This window comes from Salmo salar, chromosome ssa15 (genome assembly GCF_905237065.1).
Source record: "Salmo salar chromosome ssa15, Ssal_v3.1, whole genome shotgun sequence".
Taxonomy (NCBI): Eukaryota; Metazoa; Chordata; class Actinopteri; order Salmoniformes; family Salmonidae; genus Salmo; species Salmo salar.
The window spans coordinates 46,695,579-46,719,931 of NC_059456.1; the positions used below are offsets into that span (position 1 = coordinate 46,695,579).

Genomic DNA, 24,353 nt, shown 5'->3' on the forward strand with positions numbered 1-24,353 from the left:
AAAGTTGCTACAATCAAATAGTAATCTCCAAAATTATTGGTACAATTGCTAAAGATGGGCAAAAAATACTATAAAATAGATAATACAAATACTGAGCTATATTGTATAATTTAAAAATATATATAATTATTTTACACTAATACAATTGCTCAATGTGCATTTTGTAAAAAATTGTCTAAAAGATATGCGTCAATGATTTGCACCCCTAATGATTCTTGTAAATAAATAAAACAAAATAGAATCTGTGTTATGTCTAATTTTAAGGAACTGCATTGTGGCCTTTCATGGCTTCCTGTTTCACAGTGGGTTATAAAAATCTGGTAAGACGCATGTAAAATCCATTTGTCATCCATCACCATTGAGAAAGGCAAAGAACTCACAAATGAAAAGAGACATGGTTGTTGACTTTCATAAATCAGGCAATGGGTACAAAAAACTACTGAAGAGCAAATGTACCACTTTTTGGGCAACAATTTAAGAAGTTTAAAAACCACTGGGACAGTGGTAAACTTGCCTGGTAGAGGACGGAAGTGTATCTTGTCTCTACGCAAAGTGAGGAAGATGGTTTGGGAGGCAAAGAAAAGACCAAGGGCCACAGTGGGAGAATTACAGAACTTGGTCGTATCTTAGGGTCTACAATTAGACGCCACCTTCATGCCAATAGGCCATTTGGAAGGGTTGCCATAAAAAAAAGCCTTAATTGAGAGCAACCAGCAAATGTAAATGGCATTCACACTTGGATTGGAACCGGGTGCTATGGTCAGATGAGATGAAAATAGAGCTCTTTGGCCACGTACACCAGTGGTGGGTATGGCCTCGAAATAAGGATTCATATGCAGAAAATAACCTAATACCTACTGTAAAATATAGTGGTGGATCTTTGATGTTGTAGGACTGTTCTTTAACTGGTCCTGTGGCCCTTGTTAAGGTCAACGGCATCATGAACTCTACTAAGTACCAGGACATTTTAGCCAAAAACCTGGTTGCCTCTGCCAGGAGGCTGAAAGTTGGCTGCAAGTAGATCTTCCAGCAAAACAATGACCCCCAAGAACACAATCCACAAAGAAATGGTTAATTGACCAGAAAATAAACATTTTGCAATGGCCGTCTCAGTGTCCGGACTTGAACCCCATTGAAAACCTGTGGTTTGAATTGAAGAGGGTAGTCCATAAGCACATACCAAATGATATCAAGGATCTGGTCTAAGATCCCTCCCAATGTGTTCTCCAATCTCATAAAGCATTATAGAAAAAGTGGTGTTATCCACGTAAGGGGAGGGTGCACAAAGTATTGAAAAAAAGGTGCATATACCATGCATATACAATTTCATAAGACAAAAGAAAAAATACAATACAGAACAACACAAATATTAAAGAAAAACTATTGCATTTCTTAATAAGAAGATTCCCAATCAATATTTTTAATTGCTCGAGCCACACAAGAACATCCAATTGTCATTTGTAGTTGGTTCCAGAAATGAGGTGTTTTAAAACTAAAAGCGGATTTATCTACTTCGGTGGAGACCTGAGGAACCTCAAGAGTTAACCACCCTTGTGAACGGGTTTGGTATCTCATGTTTTTATATTTTAACAGCGACTTTAGGTAAGTCGGAAGCTTTTGTAATAGAGTTTTGTAAACAAAAAGGGAACAATTAAGCGATCTACGGGACTTTAATGAGGACCAGACAACCTTTTGATACAGGATGGAGTGGTGAGTATTAAAACTGTCACCTGTGATAAAGCGAAGGGCGCTATGGTAGACGGCATCCAAAGGTTTAAGAGTAGTGGCTGCTGCAAACTGGTAAATGGTGTCACCATAGTCAAGAACTGGCAGGAAAGTTGACTGTACAATCTGCTTCCTGCTATTTACGGAGAGGCAAGATCTATTTATTTTTAAAAAAGCCCACTTTAAATCTTAGCTTTTCAACTAGCTCATCCATATGTTTCTTAAACATGACATCTTTGTCTATCAAAATGCCCAGATATTTAAAGGCGGAAACTCGATCAATGGGAGAACCATCTAATGAATAAATATGTAGTCCATCTGAAACATTCTTGTGAGAATTAGTGAACAACAGATATTTAGTCTTGCCCGCATTAAGTAAATCCTGTGTGGCTCAGTTGGTAGAGCATGACACTTGCAATGCCAGGGTTGTGGGTTTGATTCCCATGGGGGACCAGTATGACTGAAAATGTATGGGCTCACTACTGTATATCACTCTGGATAAGAGTGTCAGTTAAATGACAAAAAATGTACATGTCTTAAACCAACCAGGGCTTTCTGTAAGGCAACAAAGTCACATTGCAGCACTAACATAGCCTAGTCAACAGTTGGGGCAATGGAATATATACCAGTGTCGTCTGCATACAGATGAATATTACAAGTTAACAGATATATATTTCTCAAACCGGTTGCTAGAAGCCTGATCCAGGCCTATTTCAGTCAGCCTTTGAATGCAATGGTCAACAGTGTCGAAGGCTGTGGAAAAGTCTATAAATAAGGCGGCACAATGTTTTTTTATGATCTAAGCAATTTAACACATCATCTAGATTAGAACAAGCGTAGCAGCTGAGGTGCTATGTCAACGTCTAAAACCAGACTGGTGCACATTTAGAATAGAATGAGAAATTAAAAAATGATTAGCTGACAGTTGGCCAGGGATTCTGAAACTTTGAAAAGGCAAGATTACTTGGAAAATGGACAGTAGTTATCTAATTCAGAAGGATTTCCTCCTTTGTGTAGCGGGAGGACGAGCCACTTTCCAGATCTTGGGGATAACACCAGAAACAATTGTCAAGTAAAAAATATAGGTTAATGATTCTGCAATAAGTAGGGCAGAGAGCTGCTGCATTAAGAAGGTATCAAGAGAATCAGCCCATGTTGGGGGGGGGGGACATCGATTTTTATCAAGGCACTTAGTAAATCATAGATATAAAATGGTTGAAATCAAAGTAGAGAATGTGTATCTGGGAGTGCATCATTCTCTGAAGTCAGTTTCGCGGTGAATATAAGGGGGGAGAGTTTTGTTTCAGAATTTTGACTACTTTCCAGAAGTTCACTGGATTCCCACCATTCTCAGATACAGTTCAAGAAGTATATTGACTTTGCTTTTCTAACCAGAGATATACATCTACAGTATTTCTCAAATGTCTGAAAGACTGCTAGTCAGACATAGTATCAGTCAATCTAACCTTAGCCCAAGCAAAATTACGTTGCTGTCATTTTTCAGACAATTCATGTGTGAACCAAGGGTTTGAGCTATCGTTTACACTTAGTTTTTTATACGGAGCATGCTTATCTGCAACAGTGTTAAACAGAGAAGTAAAACATTTAAGGGCCTGATCTGAGTCAGAGATAGATGATACAATCCCCCAGTAAAACAACCCCAGATCAGACATTAAATGCTGCTGATTAAAATTCCTAAAATGTATCTTTGTAATAATGCGTAGGCGGGATTTAGGTATTTTAGCATCTCTTATGCAGGCAATTGGACAGTGGTCACTGAGCTCATTAGCAAAAATTCCATTGGCAGTATACCTACGAGGGCCATTTGTTAGAATAATATCTAAAAGAGTAGATTTTTCAGGGTGTTTAAAGTTGAGGCGAGTTAGATTTAGCTCAGTACAAATACCTTTCAGCCTATCTGATACTGGCATTAACCAATCCAGATTAAGATCACCCAATATTAATAATTCAGACTTAGCATAGTCAGACAGTAATTCAAACAATTTGTTTTGAGAACAAGGCAGAGCAGAGGGAGGGCGATAAATTCCCACTAGTGTCAATGGGGCATTATTACCAAGACCCACATTTAGGATTATGCTTTCAAATTGCTTAGGGACAGAGGTGGAAAGGGACACAGAACATTTAAATTGCTCTTTACGAATAAGGCGACACCCCCACCTCTGTCAGATCGAAATACTGTATATTATAACCAGTCAGAGAGACACATCAGAATTCAGCATAGACTTCTATTTGCTAAGATTCAGTAATAATCTAAATATCTGCGTTGGTTTGAGAAGCCAGAGTTACAATACAATAACATTTCTAAATCATACTTCTGGCATTTACATGAATCAGTCCAAGAATTTTCATGACTGTGCCATTAGGCCTATGCCTCGAACTAGGACGTCACTTATAATGTTACTAGCTACAGTGACCAGATAGCTAGTTTGGTAAAGCATTTAGTGTTGTGTGCATTGTGCTGCACTTACCACCCCATGTATTTTATATTAAGTGTATGTGTCACTGCTTTGCTCAGTTAGCAAGCTAACATTAGCTAACTAATAAGCTATAATGCACATTATCAAACCTAATCCTTCTTCAAGCACAAAGCTCCTTAGCTAGAGGTAAAAGATTTAAAGACTTGCTCTAGAAAAAAAGATGTACTATGCAGCTTTAATGTTTAGTTAGAACAATTCTGATGATGAGGGTGGATTAGTCCGGAAAAGTGCCTTCTTGTTTCCTTTTTCTTGTCACTCCTGTCAGCTTCCCCAAGGGGAGGTTAATGTCTTATTGGCTCAAAGTCAAGTTGTTGGCCACTTCTTCTACTATGGTATATTGGCGATTGCACAATTTAATGTATTATAGGGAGTATTATCATTTTTTATTTTTAAATCATAATACTCCCTACTAATTTCTACCAAACCCTTCCAAGACCCCCAATCCATAAAACTGTATCTACAGTATATCATGCTGAAACAATCTACCTTTAGGATTATTCAGCATGTCAACAACCATTTGAACAGTAACATCTGTTACCCCCCAAAAACTATTTTGCTGTATCCATTATAACCTTTAACCTGACATTTCTTCGTTCCACAACCCGAGTCGTGTTGATGATCTTACCAATGAAAGCTATGAAGTTAACTTTATTCACTATCAGTGTCCTTTGACACAGCACATTCATGATCACAAGATTTCTGAGCATGTCTCAAAACCATGCCAGGAGCAGCAGAAGCACCAGCCCCGGCAGTAGGTCCACTTAGTACAGGAGCAGCCATGGAAGCTCCATTAGTCCGCACTGTAGTTCCACCGATCTGTCTTACAGCCTCTGCATATGATACATCATGACTGATTCTATAACTCTGAGCCTCTCTAGCCTCTCTTTGCACCTGTCATGCACCAAATGCTGCACTGTGTTCCCCCCCACAATTACAACACTTAACCTTCACATTGCTCCCACGTTCACCATAATCATGTTCCCCTCCACACTTGGCACATCTTTTTTTTCCTTTACACTGAACAGCTAGCTACATGTCCCATTCTTTGGTATTTAAAACACTGTAATGGGGAAGGGACAAATGCTATGACATTGAAACTAAGGAATCCCATCTGTACTTTTCCAGGCAAAACCTTCTCAAACCTCAGCAGCACTGATAAGCTTTCACTTTTTTGACACTCTTTCCTACTGATCATCCTTTTGGCCTCAATCCCTCTACCTTCCTTCACATTTTTTAAAATATCATCTATGGACATAGATATTGGGACCCCAATGATGACTCCCCTCAACCTAGCATAAGCACCAGGGACATGGCTTTTAATCTGCTTCCCATTAAGTTTTTCCATTTGAAGAATCTTCCCTTGCTGAGCCTGGCTACCACAAAATATTTACCTTTTCCAATGAACCGGGCTAGTTTGACTTCACCTATCTCTTTCTCCAACCTTTTCTGCATTTCCTCCATTTTGTCCACACTACTCGCTGCCATTTCCAACCAGAGCGTGTTGTCAAGTCCTCTCTCCGTTGTTGATCACTGCCCATTGTGATTCTACAAGTGGAAACGGCCTCCATCTGTGATAAGTCCCTATCAGCAGTCAGATTACTGATGTGCTTTTTTTGAGTCAATAATATAAACGCAACATGTAACAATTTCAATGATTTTACTGGGTTACAGTTCATACAAGGAAATCAGTCAATTTAAATATATTCATTAGGCCCTAATCTATGGATTTCACATGACTGGGAACACAGATATGCATCTGTTGGTCACAGATACAGTACCTTAAAGAAAAGTTAGGGGCATTTTTCTGAAAACCAGTCAGTATTTGGTGTCCACCATTTGCCTCATGCAGTGTGACACAGAGTTGATCAGGCTGTTGATTGTGTCCTGTGGAATGTTGTATTACTCCTCTTCAATGGCTGTGCGAAGTTTCAGGACATTGGCGGGACCTGGAACACGCTGTCGAACACGTCAATCCAGAGCATCTCAAACATGCTCAATGGTTGACATATCTGTAAGTATGCAGGCCATGGAAGAACTGGGACATTTTCAGCTTCCAGGAATTATATACGGATCCTTGTAACATGGGGCCGTGCATTATCATGCTGAAACATGAGGTGAGGCCAGATGGACGTACTGCCAAATTCTCTAAAACGATGCTGGAGGTGGCTTATGGTAGAGAACAGCTCTGTGGCAACAGCTCTGGTGGACATTTCTGCTGTTAGCATGCCAATTGCATGCTACTTCAGAACTTTAGACATCTGTGGCATTGTGTTGTGTGACAAAACTGCTAATTTTTGAGTGTGTAATGATCATGCTGTTTAATCAGCTTCTTGATATGTCACACCTGTCAGGTTAATTAATTATCTTGGCAACAGATAAATGCTCACTAATAGGGATGTAAACAAATCTGTTCACAAAATTTGAGAGAAATAAGCTTTTTGTGGTTATGGAACATTTCTGGGATATTTTATTTAAGCTCCTAAATACCTATAATGCCCTCCACTAATATTGGCACCCTTGGTAAATATGAGCAAAACAGGCTGTGGAAAAAATATATATTGTTTATCCTCTTGGTCTTTCATTCAAAATATTCACAAAAATCTAACCTTCAATTAAAGTAAAATAATTGAAAGAAAAAAATTTATTCTTATCATAAAACAAATATTATTCTCAAATATATGTGTGCCACAATTATTGGCACCCCTTCATTCAATACTTTGTGGAACCTCCCTTTGCCAAGATAACAGGTCTGAGTCTTCTCCTATAATGCGTAATGAGGTTGGAGAACACATGGCAAGGGATCTGAGACCATTCCTCCATTCAGAATCTCTACAGATCCTTCAGATTCCGAAGTCCACACTTGTGGACTCTCCTCTTCAGCTCATCCCACAGGTTTTCTATGGGGTTTAGGTCAGGGGACTGGGGACTGGGATGGCAAAACCTGGATATTGTGGTCAGGGAACCATTTTTGTGTTGATTTTGGAGTGTGCTTTGGATCATTGTCCTGCTGGAAGATCCTACCACGGCCCAGTTTAAGCTTCCTAGCTGAGGGAGTCTGGTTTTTATTTAATATCTGCTGGTATTTGATGGAGTCCATGATACCATGTATCCTAAAAAGTTGTCCAGGGCCTTTAGAAGAAAAACACAGCCACAACTTCAAATATCCACCACCATACTTCACAGTTGGGTTGAGGGACTTTTCTGCATGGCTATCTTTCTGTCTACATCAAACCCACCTCTGATGTTTGTTTCCAAAAAGCTCTATTTTGGTCTAATCTGACCATAGAACCCGGTTCCATTAAAAATTCCAGTAACGTTTGGCAAACTGTAGGAGCTTGAGTTTGTTGTTTGATGACAGCAAAGGCTTTTTTTTATGGCAACCCTCCCAAACAACTTGTGGTTATGTAGGTGGCATCTGATCGTAGTTTTGGAGACATTCTGACCCCAAGACCCAACTAACGTCTGCAATTCTCCAGTTGTGATCCTTGGAGATGTTTTGGCCACTCGAACCATCCTCCTCACTGGGCGTGGGGTCAATATAGACACACGTCCTCTTCCAGGCTGATTGTTAACATCTCCAGTTGCTTTAAACTTCTTAATTATTGTCCTGATAGTGGAAATGTGCATTTTCAACCGTTGAGCTATTTTCTTATAGCCATTTCCTGATTTGTGCAGCTCAGCAACCTTTTGTGAAACATCATTACTGTATTCTCGGGTCTTTCCCATAGTGATGGATTACTTTGGGAACTTGGCCTGTGTGTCACCTCATATTTATACCCCAGTGAAATAGGAAATCATTGTTTATCGCTAATCACTCAGGTGAACTTAAAAACATAAAATATGAATGGGAATATACTTCAGTTAGATTTTACTCATAATAATTTATGGGGGTGCCAATAATTGTGGCACACGTTTCGTGGAGAGAAAAATATTTATTTCACATGTATTTTTTCCAATCATTTTACTTCAATTAAAGATGAGATTTTTGTGAATATTTTGAATGAAAGACCAAGAGGATAAACAACAAAGAAATGTTTTTCACAGCCCGTTTTGCTCATATTTACCAAGGGTGACAATATTATTGGAAGGGCACCGTAGGTCCGGTTTTTGATGCTGAACAACGCTTTACACGATGTACTCCATTACCCATCCCCGTACCTTTTCCCTGGCCACTACTGGTTATGTGAGCATGTATTTCTTGTGGATTGCACCTGGCAAGTCTGCAGGATACTGTATTCTGGAAAAGTGAAAATGATTCAAAACCTTAGATTGGCAAATACATTACACATTTTTCCTCAATCTTGCTCATCGCTATTGTTTTGTGCCAAAAACGTAAATGCCATTTGAATCGCCTTCTCTAGCTAGTACAGTACCTTCGTTCGGTCACGTTTCCAGTATGTGAGAGCAAGGCGGCTAATTAGAACGAGAAGGTAGGGGCAGGGGTGGGGGGGAAGTGTACTCTGCCAATCAGACGTAGTTACTAGGCGGGCCTGAAATTTCATTCGACCAATCAAGGTTCTCCCACCTGACGACCGTCAATCAGCTGAGCCTCTTTCGGGTAGGTTCCACAATGTTGTAGCCAAAGTTTTGAACGGTAGTTCTTCAGTTAGCTAATAGCTAGTTCGATGTCTGCAATAGAGGACTTTGTCCAGGAATGGCCATACTTTTGGCAAGCATATTTCGACTTTCAAAGTCAGAGGATTTTATAATACGGCCTGTTAGCATAGCTAACAGTATATTTCTTGCTAGCTAGATGTATTTTAGTTGTTAGCAGTCGGTCACAGTTTTCCTACTTTGCTGTGGCGAGAAATTTAACTAGATAGTTAGTACAACACAACATGATATGGGCCAACGGGATATTGTATCCTACGAGACGTCGGTGAGAAGAAAAAGCAGAATTCGAACTGCCTCAATGTGTCGTTTGGATGTGGAATGTGCCGTGAAAGGACCTGAACAACATGTAAATGCCCTCCCTTCTTCAAGGTAATATACTTTATCCAATCAATATAATTGAATTGGTTTAGTACACTGTTTGTTGATGTTCGTAATTAAAAAATAAAAAACTCAGTTTAACTCTGCCACAAACTTCATAACTAACCTAGCTAACGTTAGCATAGCTAGCTAGCCACTTGTCTTTAGCCAAGTTCGCCTGCTACTGTGTACTTACTCTCATTTTCCTCCACAATAAGAAAAACACAACTTTTAAAAAATATGATTTAGACATGCCAATGCCAAGTATATATCCTATCTATACCTGAAACATTAGTCGAATAACTAAACTAGTTAAATGAACTAACAGTAGCTAGCTAACTAACCACATTTCGCCGACCATAGGTAACTAACGTTAGCTCGAGTTGTATCGGGAACCAAAACGAACATTGTTTGAATCGATAACTGGCAGCAGAATTGCTAGCCTCTGTTACTATACATTGAGCGACTCCCTAGTTATGTTAATCGGTTGTTAATGTATTTGCCATTATGAAACGGGGACAAGGCGATTGTTGCGTTTTCACAACTAACGTTAACGTTAGTTCACGGAGTTAGTGTGCGCTGCTGCTGTGTAATGTGGGATGAACTTGGCTAGCTAGTGAACTGGGGGAGCGCCAGCAAGCAACGTTGGCCGACACATCTGAAATGTGGAGTTATCTAGGTAGCACGAGCCACTTCAACATAATGGTTTTGCATTTCTGCCTGCTGGTGCATCATGTAGTTATGTCTGACACTTGCAGATAATCGTAGCCAGTATGTTTTTTTCTTTGCCATAAAATTTGATTTGGCGAAATGTAATTTAGGTTTCTGCCCTACACTGTTGTCTCTGACTTGAAGCAAGAGGTGTGACAGGAGCCGGACAGAATATATCTTATTTAGCGAAGATGCAACATTATGCAGAAAAGCCTCTACAGTTGTTCAGACATGACTTGTGCATGTCAGTAATAAGAGGTCTCATGCTGTACTAGTGAAGTGGCCTTTCTGAAATGAGACTCAAAAATTAATGGATATTGTTTTTGCTCTATTTCGACACTCAGAATCTGTGAGCATCTTCATGTGCCATGAGTGTCCTTAATGATGTATAAAACCAAGCAATTATCAACGACTTTTGACAATAATATTTGTTACATCTTCTCCAGGTTATTTACTAGGAGGAGAGTGGTAATGCCACAAATGTGTGTGTGATTTCCTCGGACACTTCAGAATGTAGGTAGGATGTTGCAGTGTTAGTTCCCCTCGACTGGATCTACATGCTCAACCCCAATGAAATCAGTAGGTGAGGACTTCTCCGTGTCTGGAAGAGTGACTAATCTGTTACCTAATGAACATGACTCATTTGTCAGGGTGGTTCCGCCACCCAGTGACAAATCTGTCCATATAAAGACTTCCGCCAGAGCTGTCTGTCCGTTTAGCTGTTCATTACTCTGATCCTACTCTGCTTATCAATGGTTGTCTCCGCCTCCTCTTCCCTTCCACTCCCCGGCCATTATCCCCACTGCACTTCCTCGTTTTTCTTTCTCCTCCCACTTTTGCCCACAGCCTACCCCTCCTTGCTCTCTCCTGGCCATATATCTGTTGCCTCCAGGGCTGAGAGAGAGGGGGAGTGAGTGTGTAGAATCGTGACTTCACTCATGTGCCACCGACGCAGGGATGTCCATAGAGTGGGCAGAAAAGAGGCAAGAGACACTGTTCTCCGTTTACAATTGGCTGACTGGTCCGTTGTTGTGTCAAGTTACAACCATTCCACATTTTCTGATGGATATTCTACATTTTAACTCAATCTTATGTCCTCCAATTTATTATCTTATTGAAAACTATTGAGTTGGCTCACTTGGCTGGGTTTTCCTACTCCATCATTTTTTCTTGTTTGAAAGTACCATAAAGCTTGGGACAGTCGTGCCCTTGGCACATGATTCCCCTGCCTGGGTAGCATTCCGGCCTCTACAGCCCCTACTCGTCTCCCCTGCATTTCACAAATTTACCTAAATGAAAAACAAAGTATTTAAGGAGAGTGGAACTGTCAGTAGTGTATCAACTCCCTGGCAAAAACTATTATCAAATCTTTAGTCACTGTTACTAGCTGACTACCACCCGGTACTCAACCTATACCTTAGACTGCCTCCCTATTTATGTACATAGTCATTGAACACTGGTCACTTTAATGTTTACATACTGTGTTTTACTCACTTCATATATGTATATACTGTATTCTAGTCATGGCTCATCTGATATAACTATTGCTATATACACGTTTTCTATTCATATACTGTCCATAATGTCTATACACACCATTATATACATATTTATATTCCGGACTCTGACATGGCTTGTTCTAATATTTCTGTTTGTTAATATGTTTTTCTTTTTGGGATTTACGTGTTAGGTATTACTGGAGCTAGGAACTTAAGCATTTCTCTGCACCCGCGATAACTGAAAAATACACTGTCTACGAGACCAATAAAATTGGATATGATTTACTAGATTTAGTTGCTAGTTTACCTGTCCACACTGAATCTTTTGAATCTTTTCTTCAACAGCCAGGGTCTACAACAGGGTTTCCAATTCTCGTCCTGGGGACCCCAGGGGGTGCTCGTTTTGGTTTTTGCACTGGCACTTCACAGCTGACTCAACTAATCATCAAGCTTTGATAACTTGAATCAGCTGTGTGCTGCTTGGGCAACAACCAAAACATGCACCCCCTGGGGTCCCCAGGACAGAGTTTGGGGAAACGCTGGTCTTCAAGGTCCTAGTTTCTGCCGAGTCCCCAACAACCGGAACATCCGGTTTTCAGGGGAAATGGAAAGAGCCTGTGATGCGACTTCCTCTTTTGGACGTTAAACAAGGCGAAACTCCATCTTAACTCCTCCTCCACATTTACTGGATTAGTTGAACCGTGCAGAAGAGAACCTCCCCAGACATTTTTATTTTCTTGTCAATACCAGTATTTAGGGGATCTACACTGAACAAAAGTATAAACGCAACATGTAAAGTGTTGGTCCTATGTTTCATGAGCTGAAATAAAATATCCCAGAAATGTTTCATGTGCTCAAAAAGCTTATTTCTCTCATTGTGCACATATTTGTTAACTTCCCTGTTAGTGAGCATTTCTGCTTTGCCAAGCGTGCAATTGACATGCTGACTGCAGGAATGTCCATCGTAATTGTTGCCAGAGAATCAAATTTTCATTTCTCTACCATAAGCCGCCTCCAATATTTTAGATAATTTGGCAGTATGTCCAACCGGTTTCACAACCACAGACAACGTGTGGTCGAGCGGTTTGCTGATATCAACATTGAACCCATGGTGGGGTTATGGTATGGGCATGCATAAGCTACGGATGGCGAACAATTTGTGTTTTATCAATGTCAATTTCAGTGCACAGAGATACCGTGACAAGACCTTGAAGCCCATTGTTGTGCCATTAATCCGCCGCCATCCCCTCATATTTCAGCGTGATAATGCACGGGCCCGTCGCAAGATTTTGTACACAATTCCTGGAAGCTGAAAATGTCAGTTCTTCCATGACCTGCATACTTACAGACATGTCACCCATTGAGCATGTTTGGGGTGCTCTGGATCAAAGTGTACGACAAGTGTACCAGTTCCCGCCAATATCCAGAAACTTCTTACAGCAATTGAAGAGTGGAACAACATTCCACAGGCCACAATCAACTGCCTGATCAACTCTATGCGAAGGAAATGTCGCGCTGCATGAGGCAAATGGTGGTCACGTCAGATACTGACTGGTTTTCTGATCCATGCCCCTTCCTTTTTTAAGGTACTGTATCTGTGACCAACAGATTAATATCTGTATTCCCAGTCATGTGAAATCCATAGATTAGGACCTAATGAATTTATTTCAATTAACCAATTTCCTTATATGAACTGTAACTCAGTAAAATCATTGAAATTGTTCCATGTTGTGTGTTTATTTTTGTTCAGTGTAGTTTCAGGTTTTTACGCCTGCTACGTTAGGTTAATGTCCAGAACACAGTCAGCACAGGAGCAAAAAATAATAATCTGAAAGAAGCATTTAGTCATTTGGCCAAAGTCTGCAACGGATTAAAATGAAGACCTCAGAGTAGGGGTGTCAAACTCATTCCAGTGTCTGAGGGTTTTTAGTTTTTCCTTTCAATTAGGACTTAGACAACCAGGAGATGGGAGTTCCTTACTGATTCATCAATAAAGTACAAGGGAGGAGTAAACCTGCAGACAGTCGTTCCTCCGTGGTATGAGTTTACACATGGTTTAGAGGATATCCTTATGTCCCGTTATATTTTCACAACGCTGAACTGTGAAGGGTTTACTTAAAATTCCCTGATGCTGCACTGCCAATATCTCTGCTCCAACAGTCCTCTCTCTGAATCTAGGCCTATGCATCATTTGTGCACAATCCGGTCTAGTCTCGGTCTCTAGCTCTGGGCCTCTCATCCGGTACTGTTGCCATGGTAAGTAGGCTGTGGTGAAACTGGCTTTATACAGAGGCCCTGTATAAAGAATAGCTCACTGCCTCAACTGCTTACATATGATGCACAGCTAGCTATTGCTCTGTTCAGAGTCCAAGTCACAGGTTTTTATCTGCAAATGAAAATCCACGTTACAACCGTGTAGTGCTAGGGAATTTTAATGGAATAAGTTTGTTTTTCAAATTTGATTTCATGTGTTGGAACAAGTTAGCAGTCCAGTTAACATCACATTTATCACCCAGGAGCTTGGGTGTAATCCCCACTGGGACGCTGCCTTTCTCCGTCTTGTTTTCACTGCAAAAATCACAGGATTGAATTAATTGGGCAGAGACATCATTGATACGATTTGTTGGACTCATTCCGTTTATATACTTTTTTGCTGCCAGACACAGGCTGCAGACTTCAGTTTCACCACCCATGTTTACAGTGTTACCTATGTCTTTCAGATACCTCAAAAGCACAGAGCTATAATCTATTCCTCAGCCTATGACTGTTTTGTGAACACCTAGCATATAGGGCAGGTTTGTAAGGAGCACTGCTCTTTGTGGTGGCGTATGCAGTTATGTAACCACTGGCCTCAGACGTGTAATTGGACCACTGCCTCCACACACAAACGTTGAAGCAACACTGCACAGTACAGCACCCTGAAGGTGGAAAAGGATACGTTTAGATTAGAAGACGGCAGTACATAAAACGTATTTGAATACCAGCTGTTCTTCATTTGTTACTCATCTTTTAAGTTCACTATTGACTTTATTAAAAAGATCATACTTATGTTGTGCAATGGCATTCCTTGCCACACTACCCTCAGTCAGTCATTCCCATTGCTGCTGCCTCTGCTGTAGAGGAGACCAGTGTGCACTGAGACCTGCGGAGGCTGCATGCAACCAGACATCCAAGTGATGGATCAGTTGTGAATGCAGAACTGCCTACAGCACGGAGTAGGCTGCTACAGCCCGGCTTCCTGTCGACGCCCCCTCAGCGCCAACACCACACACTGATTGGAAGAGAGGCGGTGCTCCAGGAACAGAGGGAGAGCGGAGAGCTCATCATATTGGCTGCATGCTGTGATCAAGGAATCACTGCAGAGGTAGCTCCTGTAATAGCTGTAATTATTATACAGTGTACACAGACAGTAGGAGATACGGCAAATCAAATGGTTGTTCCAGCGTTTTACTTCTGCCATTTACCCAACCTGTGTGTGGTGATTCTGCTCATTGTGCAAATAGAGAGTGAAAGGCGATGTGATGTGGACCGCTCTGTCAGCCAGTGCTCCGTCCTCAGACATGCTCTTGGGCTGACACTCAGGCAGGATAGATGGATATGGATCGTCATGGTGACTAGCAAGTCTAGCACCGTACTCCCAACACTGCCTCGTTCCCACTGAGACGAGCGGGCCATGTGACCTACGTGCAGCGCTAGCTAGCGCCACAGCTCTCGTTCATGCTGCAGCAACCACTACAGCCAACAGGGTTTTTCCGTCTTCCCTGTGGAATGGACAGGGTTTTAGAAATATACAGTGCATTCGTAAAGTATTCAGACCCATTTTTCCACATTTGGTTTCATTACAGCCTTATTCTAAAATGTATTTAATTATCTACACATGATGACAAAGTGAAAACAGGTTTTTAGAAATGTTCGCAAATGTTTAAAACAGATACGTAAATAAGGTAAGTATTCAGACCCTTTACTATGAGACTCAATTGAGTTCTGTTGCATCCTGTTTCCATTGATCATCCTTGGAGTCCACCTGTGTGGTAAATTCAATTGATTGGACATGATTTGGAAAGGCTCACGCCTGTCTAAATAAGGTCCCACAGTTGACTGTCCATGTCAGAGCAAAAACCAAGCCATTAAGGTCGAAGAAATTGTCCGTAGCGCTCCGAGACAGAAATGTGTCGAGGCACAGGGGAAGGGTACCAAGAACAGTGGCCTCCATCATTCTTAAAAATTTGAAGAAGTTTGGAACCACCAAGACTCTTCCTGGAGCTGGCCACCCAGCCAAATGGAGTAATCAGGAGGTGACCAAGACCCCAATGGTCACTCTGACAGAGTTCCTCTGTGGAGATGGGAGAACCTTCCAGAAGAACAACCATCTCTGCAGCTCTCCACCAATCAGGCCTGTATGGTAGAGTGGCCAGACTGAAGCCCCACGCCTCAGTAAAAGGCACATGACAGCCCGCTTGGAGTTTGCCAAAAGGCACCTAAAGGACTATCAGACCATGAGAAACAAGATTCTCTGGTCTGATGAAACCAAGATTGATCTCTTTGGCCTGTATGCCAAGTGTCACCTCTGGAGGAAAACTGTCACCATCCCAACGGTGAAGCATGGTGGTGGCAGCATTATGCTGTAGGTATTTTCTTCAGTGGCAGGGACTGGGAGACTAGTCAGGATTGAGGGGAAAGATGAACAGAGCAAAGTACAGAGATTCCTTTTGAAAACCTGCTCCAGAGTTCTCGGGACCTCAGACTGGGGTGAAGGTTTATCCTCCAACAGGACAACGACCCTAAGCACACAGCCAAGACAACACAGGAGTCTCTGAATGTCCTTGAGTGGCCCAGCCAGCCGGGACTTGAACCCGATCGAACATCTGTTATCGACCTGAAAATAGCTGTGCAGCAAAGCTCCCCATCCCACTTTGACAGAGCTTGAGTGGATCTGCAGGGCAGAATGGGAGAAATTCCTCTAATACAGGTGTGCCAAGCTTGTAGCATTATACCCAAGAAGAATCAAGGCTGTAATCGCTGCCAAAGGTTCTTCAGCGAAGTACTGAGTAAAGGGTCTGAATACTTACAGAAATGTGATATCGATTTTTTTTATTTTTATACATTTGCAAACATTTCTAAAAACCTGTTTTTACTTTGTCATTATGGGGTATTGTGTGTAGATTGAGGGGGGGAAAACACTATTTAATTTTAGAATAAGGATGTAACGTAACAAAGTGGAAGTCAAGGGGTCTGATTACTTTCAGATATAGACGGTCCATGAATCGGCATATGCTAACGTGAGTAGATCACATTGAAATCAATGGTCGCAGTCTTTAGTTATTTTTGTATGAAAAAAAATATTATTCAAACACTACAAAACACACAAACATCAATGACATCACATCTGTTCAGACCCACATGCTCACAATCCCAGCTCCTGCATCACTCTCTGCCACATGACCTCAAATTGCACCATTTTGTTTCTCTCCTTCACCCCACACAATTTCAACATTTTAGATAAAGCATTTGACCTTTCTGTTGTCAAATTGAGGATTGGTTTGATTTTCCAGTTTTAAGTGTTTTTTTTCTCCAAAGTTGATATGAGAAGTATTGTCAAACCCATCGGGTATCTCACTGCACCCTCATGCTATTTCTTGAAATATGCAGACAGATGGATTAAAAGTTCTTTGACATTGTAATAGTTCTGACAGACAACTTTAACTCTGCCCTTAACTTTTGGACTTTATAGCATTCCTAGACTGCATGGATTATTGAGTCATTGTTAGTTTTACATTTGACATGCTGTTGTACTGTAGAAATTGTGATAAAAAAAAAAAAAAAAACGTTTTATTTTAGTTCATACTGGATTAAGTGTACATTTTCATTAACTCTAATTTCGTTAGTTATTGTTTTACCTCAGTGGACTGGACTGTCTAACCAAAGATGGTGGCTAAATAAAGATGTCCCACTCAAGCCAAAGACCATTGGAGAAAGAATTGTCACAATTCCAGTCTGCTTAAGAGGTGGCTCTCCCATAGGCATCATTGCATTAGCAGCTGGGTCTGTTCTGCTTAGTTTTAATTGACTTAGTCTAATTGTTCCTGAAGCAGGAAAAAGGGAGCTTCCTCTTCTCTAACATCCTTTTCTTCCTTTTCCCTCTACAGGTACATGGTGGGCCGTGGGGTGAAACGTAAGCTTAGTGACTGTGAGGGTCAGATGCTGGACCTGCCCTACCCCCAGCAGAGGCAGCTGGTGCTGGACCTGTGCCTGGATAAACTCCAGAGTTGCCAGCGCCGAGCTGAACCCAGCCTGCACCGCTCGGTGCTGCTGGCTAACACTCTGCGCCAGATTCAACTGGAGATGAGGCAGGAGGGAGACCCGCATCCGGAGTCCCCCCCTCCAGCCCCCGCCACACCGCGCCACTCCCCGGATCTGCCGCCCGTGCCCTCGGACTGTACCTCCACCCCAGTGGCCGCGCTCTCATCCTCACTGCCGTGTGACGACGACGACGCACAGTCAACCTGCACAGAGCTCCCCAAGGGACCGGGGTCGGAGGACGGCGGCAAGTCGCCGGATCTGCTGTTTGGATCCTTTGAAATCACCAACTCCACCAGCTACCTGTCGGACCTGCAGCTGGACGACATTTTTGAGGACATTGACACATCCATGTACGACCCGTCAGACTTCTCTGTTCTGCCCTGCCCCCCTCCTAGAGGGAGCAGCGGAGCCTCCTTGGGGAATGACTATAACCTCAAAGCATTCTCCACCTGCACCACCTCCAGCAGCACTCTGCAAATGTGTCTCAACGACCTCGACCACATCATGGAGATCCTGGTGCGCTCTTGACTGATTGGCACCACATTTTATGAGCTGGGGGTGGGAAGAATGACTTGATTTTTTTTATGTCTCTATTTTCATACAAAGAACTTGTTATATTTATACAAAAAAACTGATGGATACCTGCCTGATACACTTCTACTGTATGATAATGCACATTTTTGGTGGCCCGCTGAGGCCATCTTCTTTCCTATAGCAAGATGAAATGAATATGCAGGGACTTAAAGCAAGAAACACAAGTATTACCATTGAGACATTTATACTGGATGGTTATTCACCAGTGCATTCTTCGTGGGGGGGAGGAATGACAACCTGTGGAACAAGGTGATGAAAAGGACATTGGGGGTGGATTCCATTAAGTATTTCTGGAGCATTACAATAATTTATCAAGAATTAATGAGATAGGACTTATTCAATACTCACTACCTCTCTCTAAAACTAAGAGCTCTGTCTCACTATTCAAAGAGATTCATGAACTCGCTGCTTCACTAATTTTGTATTTCGATTGGTCTTGTTCCTTTAACATAGAAAACTGGTGATTGTCAATAATGCAGATTTAACACCAGAAAGAATGCCTTCCTGCCGATATGAAACTCAAAACATAGCCGATAATTCCATGTTACACTGATGCCTTGTCCATCCATTTTGGTCATTTTAATCAGATGGTAGCGGACAACAAAATAATCAGCACTAGATTTTGATGAATATTTGTTTTGAGAATCTTGAGGATATTGAGTTGATTACTTGGAATGATCAGTGTGTTTTTGTTACAGACTCTAGAATAGAAAATGCATGCATTTCAGCATTTAGTGGTTTGTCTCATTGAAGAACTGTACAATTTGAGTACTCTGTATTTCCCCCCCCCCCCCCACTAACGGTTGTAAGAAAGAAAAATGCAGATGCCGTCGTATCCCTCTAAAGAACATAGTGCCTATAACGGAGGATGAAGACAGGTGATGGTGGAACTGCCCACTGTGGCCCCGCACATGGACACTAGCCTATGAAAAGGCGACAACCTGTGAGTTATTTCTCTAAGTAATTTATTTTTGATGTGGTACTCAGTCCTGAAAAGAAGCCATTCTGCCAGGTGTGGGCACATCTGCATTTAACCCTTCACACTCCCCTCGCCTAAGACTGGACTGACACTGCAAAAAAGTAGACCTTGGATGTCGGTGCCTCGTGCTATGGTCGAGACTACGGTGTCCTAATGTTGACTGAAACCGTCAGCCATCCGGTAGAATCCTCATCCAACATTTTGTTCTCTCGGAATCGCCTTTTCTCTTACAACAGACTGCGGGGTTGGACTCTACTCCCAAGAAAATGCAAGTCATGGATACAGATGTAGGATCTTAATTTGATCTCTCTCTGTTTCAGGATAACTTTCTTGCAATGCAGGAAATTTGTATTGTATTTGGGGTTTAAAAAGGCTTCTGATGTTTAATTTCCACTTTGGAATTTCAGACTTGATTTTCCCTTAAGTATCAACCCCTACAAAAATGTCCAGTAATTATAATTCACATTTCTTGTTGATGCAGGATTATTTTGCTTCGCAAACTGGCGCAAATTACGATCCTACATGTGTAGGTAGTGAAAGGAGTTGCGTAACAAAAGGGTTGCCAGCTAGAGCCATTCCAAAAGTTACAGGATGCCATAACTCTTAAGGCGCTGATGGGACATCCCCACTAACTCTTAGCTCCTTCTGTCTAAGGGTCATACCTGTGCTGAGGGACTGTCCTGTATTGCTTGCAGGCTGTTTTCCCCTGAGACTGGAGAGAGGGGGGAGGGGCAGTAGCTCATCATGTGGAGACCCTTGCTTGTGGAAAAGGCTACACAGTTTCACAACAGCTGGTATGTGTGTGTCTCTGTGTATGCCAAGCTCTGTCCCCCAAAAGGGGCCCCCTTTTTCTGTCAGCCAATAAGAATGCTGAGGGAGGGGCTTTGTCAGCCTGTATGAAAGTGAATAACAAATGTAAGCAGCTAGATGCAGTTCCTTTTCTCACTGTGGTATGTGTTCCCTTCCTTGGCTCTTTTCACTGTTTATAACCAAGGGTTTGCACAATTTGACAACTTCTGTTGTCCGTTAGTTCAACACCGTGTATCCACAATTTATCATGGATCATGTGACTAAAACGGAATTCTTGTCTGCATTGATCCACATATTCTGAAATAGGCTGATTTTTAGATAAGAGATTGGGACACAGGCTCCCGGCACTCTGTGGTGAAGCTCTCAAAGTAAACAAGTCCCTGGTGTTGATGCTCTGCCGTTGACACAGAGACCCCTCCCGTCCTTCCAAAACCCCAGCACGACTGCACACAGACCCCACCCTGAACATCATAACACATGGTACAATAAAACCAAGGAGGCTTATTTATCACACCATCTGCATTCTTCAGTGGGCCCTCCCTACTCACTGCTGAGAGCTGTGCATCGAATGAGTTGAGAATTTCTAAGCTTTGTAAGCTTTTTCTTGTACATATTTGTATTTATACATTTTCCTGTGTGATTGTTTATTTTGATGACCGCATTGAGATAATATATTGCATTTATTTAAGTAACTGGTCTGGGGGTTTTGTAGCAGAGTTCAGGACCCATTTTATTTTCATCGAAGAGGTAGTATTGTGAAAACCTGTCTGTAAATATTTGTTGCGGATCATGAAGAGATTGATATTTTAGATGTAACTGGGCCTACCTTTCGTGTCTACGATGGGATTCTAACAAAGTCTAGATGAAGAATACTATGGATCAGGCAGTTTTAAAACTGGCAGCTTTTCACACTGTTTTCAGCCTGCAGACACTTTGCGAAGTTTAACCAAAATATGAAATTGGCAGTACAAGTGGTACATCTACGTTTGTATAACCAATCAATATCCCTGGATTGAGCAATGGAATAGGCTAACGTGATGGCCTGTCTAATATTCTGGCCAGTTATGTAACTCACTAGCCCTCTGGTTCTTAGAAGATGTTTTGGAGATTTGTACCAAACGTGAAAGGACTGCAATCCCACTTTCACTCGGCAGACTCCTAAGCTAACGGTCCGAATGCTTAAAATGAAGTGTGGAAAGGAGTAAATAAAGAGCTGTTATAGCACATCTTTAAGTAGCCTAAGTGTTCCATTGACTTTTTTCATGTCTTCTCTGCAGTTTGCAAGGAGTTGCACTCTGTAGGGTGTTGACAAACCAATGTGAACTAATACTGATGTTGTTCTCTTGATAAAGAACAATGTCACAAAGATCTATTTGTTAGAAAGGACTCTTTTTAATACTGAGAGGTCGACAAACACTTCACTTTTGGAATGGTCTTACTAGAGTTGGAGCATTACACAATGGACGAGGTGGAGTCCATCTCTTACATCTTTTGGGTTTTTACCACTTGTGTGGGTGACCCTTCTGGAGTCAAGTTATTTTCAAAAACATTCTACTGAAAACCAGAGTGCTTCAGAATTATCACTTTTGTCCCAAGTGCAATATGAGTGTTTGTTGGTGATCTATATTTAGTAGAAATGTCTAACATTTTGTTTTTATACTCTATGCAATACTATAGCAATTCAGTAAGTGAATAAAATGCAAAAGAGGAATGTCTTGGATTTCTTCATTTTTGTCCATATCAGTGCAGTGCAATAGTTGGCTCTTAACACAAGTGATATGATCAGCTTTTTATCAGGAAAAATACAAAAGATAATGGAACAGGAGTTTCCTGGCGTCATTAGGCCAGCCAGAACAGCAGGGAAAAACAAGACTTGTCAGTGACTGACTGCCTGCCCCCTTGTGGTCAGATCTAAATCAAATATGAAACCAGGAGTAGTGTTTTCCTCATCAAAGGCAACCACTGAGAAAAGGAGGGAATTCATCATAGGGATAGTGTTGTAATGGTTGTAAAGCATCTTGGCAGATATAAAGCCAATATTTGCGAGGATGCAAAAGGTCTAGTTCATATACATGATGCTGATCCATCTGGGGCTCCCGTGTGGCGCAGCTAAGACACTGCTTCTCAGTGCTAGAGGTGTCACTACAGACCCTGGTTCGATTCCAGGCTGTATCACAACTGGCTGTGATTGGGAGTCCCATAGGGCGGCGCACAATTGTCTCAGCATCGTTAGGGTTTGGTAGTCATTGTAAATAAGAATGTTATTAATTGACTTGCCTATTTAAATAAATACATCTGCTTCTTATCTCTTTATGTAAGACCCACCACACAACCTTAATCAGTTTTCCCTAAATTAAGTATGAAAGCTTATCCTACATTGCAGATTCTGTTGAATATGCTGACGGACAGGAAAGGCATCAAAATGACTTGAACACATTTCTATGGTGGCTCTCTCACCCTGTGCAGAGGAAGCCCTCAGAGGTATGGCTGACGGTTAAGGGGAAAAACTGCATCTGGATTAAACCTCCCCTCAGACTCTCTGTGTACACCCTGGAGTGCCACTGAGGAAGCTCCCTGTTTGTAGTCAGCATTTGAAATGACAGCATTTGCAAATGCAGCATTTTCTTACAGCTTCAGATTTCCTTTCAAATTCTGGTGCATCATATTGCTCTCCCAAAAATTGGGAGAAATAGGTATGAACCCCTGCTGGCTCATCCAGATTTTGGTGTGAAAATGACCCACCGTCAATTTGAAGTTGCATGTTGTGAGTTCGGCAAAGGACTTGGCATACTGCAAAGATACAGACGACAAAATATAATACCTGTGCCCTCTGTTTTCATCAAGACCCAGTAAGTCACTAAACACGTTTGTCCATGTGGAATTACCACAGGTTAACATGAATCAAGTTCCTCTGAGTGACTCCATAAGGGAACTATTTTAGGTTCTCTGAAGAACCCTTTGCAGAAGGTTGAACCTAGAACTTCTGTGGAGGAGGGTTCTTCCTAAAACCGTTTATGAACGCAACACAATTTTGCTTAGGACCCCCAAAAGGCTAGGGCCGGTTCTGACTGCATGTGTGGGTAAACAGAGCCACCGCAGCCCCTCATGATGAGTTCAGATTTCATTTGTGGTCTGCCTGTTTAAAGGCAGCCTCAGACTCCTTTCTATTGTACTCTCTGTTCAATGATATCACAGAAAATACTAATTTGAAATGAATAAATATTAGCAAAGATATCGAATGTCAGTACGGTAAATGTACAATTATTAATGAAGGGAATGCCAGATAGATACGTACAAATATTCCAATGTGGGGATAGGTGTGAGTTTAAAACATTCTATCTTTTTAAATGTATCAGATTACTCAAACTCCTGTTAAAGTTTAAACACTGAGGTAAACACTAATGCTCAGGCACTATTTAAAAGAAAGGAAATGACAAAAAGGAATATTCAAATTCAGATGGGTTCTATGTACAACCCTTCTTGCCTTAAAAAAAACAACAAAGAACTTTGGTCTCAAAAGGTTTCTTCAGATTAAAACAGTTCTTGGTAGAACCCTATACCTTAGCAAATAACCCTTTTTTTTCTGAGTGTAGGGAAGTTCAAGGTAGCATAGAGCATAATCCCACTCAACATTCAATCTCTTGCATACACAACACATATCACACACATTAATAATGTAAAGTCATGTGGTGTGATGGTATGTGGTGCTGTTAGCCACCTGGAGAGTGCAAACACATCCTGAGGATGAGGGGAATATTCTGTTCTTTGCCAATGCTATTGCACCCACGTGCCGTTTAATTTCAAAAGCACCCACAAAGCATACCGTAGTTACCAATTTCATAGAGGAATCTATACACTGTGATGGTTCAGGCTGGATGTTAGATCAAATATGAGCATCCAGTACATAGAAACATAGGGAATAACAAACTGATGTGGTTTCCTAATTAAATCAGGAAACATACACTCACTGTGAACTAGGAGAATTGTTAAAGGCTCTCCGAGAATCATCATGGTGACTCGTGTTTCATTACTACCACAGACAATTACATATAACCCCACAGCACAACCTAGTGGACAAAATGCAAACATGCAGAGCTTGAATTACAAAACATTCCACACTGTGCAACTCCAAAACCTAAAAATATCCCACATGTGCTGCTTTACAAAAGACAGGATGAATTCCATGTTGAAAATGTAGGTCTTACTCATAGTCCACACAACACAGCAAGATTAAAAAGAATACAAAGAGAATAAAAAGCTTATTTC

At 41.4% G+C, this 24,353-nt stretch overlaps 1 protein-coding gene across 3 annotated transcripts; it reads left to right on the forward strand.

The window, feature by feature from the left end:
* The first annotated feature begins 8,749 nt into the window (after positions 1-8,749).
* si:dkey-177p2.6 (SERTA domain-containing protein 2) lies at positions 8,750-21,798 on the forward strand. 3 transcript variants are annotated; one of them, XM_045695794.1, is made up of 3 exons: positions 8,750-9,206; positions 10,352-10,488; positions 17,551-21,798. In XM_045695794.1, exons 2-3 carry the CDS (start codon positions 10,463-10,465, stop codon positions 18,230-18,232), a joined length of 708 nt encoding a protein of 235 aa, XP_045551750.1. In that variant the 5' UTR covers positions 8,750-9,206; positions 10,352-10,462; the 3' UTR covers positions 18,233-21,798. The 3 variants fall into 3 exon arrangements, 2 of the variants coding, with proteins under 2 accessions (XP_045551750.1, XP_014000512.1); XR_006759192.1 differs by lacking the exons at positions 10,352-10,488; positions 17,551-21,798 and adding an exon at positions 11,750-11,772; XM_014145037.2 differs by lacking the exon at positions 10,352-10,488 and having other exon boundaries at positions 8,756-9,206.
* Positions 21,799-24,353: the final 2,555 nt, after the last annotated feature.

What these genes read in the sequence shown, in the direction of transcription:
- si:dkey-177p2.6 (XM_014145037.2), top strand. Translation starts at nt 9,067, where the DNA reads ATGGGCCAACGGGATATTGTATCCTACGAGACGTCGGTGAGAAGAAAA. An exon ending in AATGCCCTCCCTTCTTCAAG is followed by an intron (nt 9,207 to 17,550) that starts GTAATATACTTT and finishes TTCCCTCTACAG; the next exon opens with GTACATGGTGGGCCGTGGGG.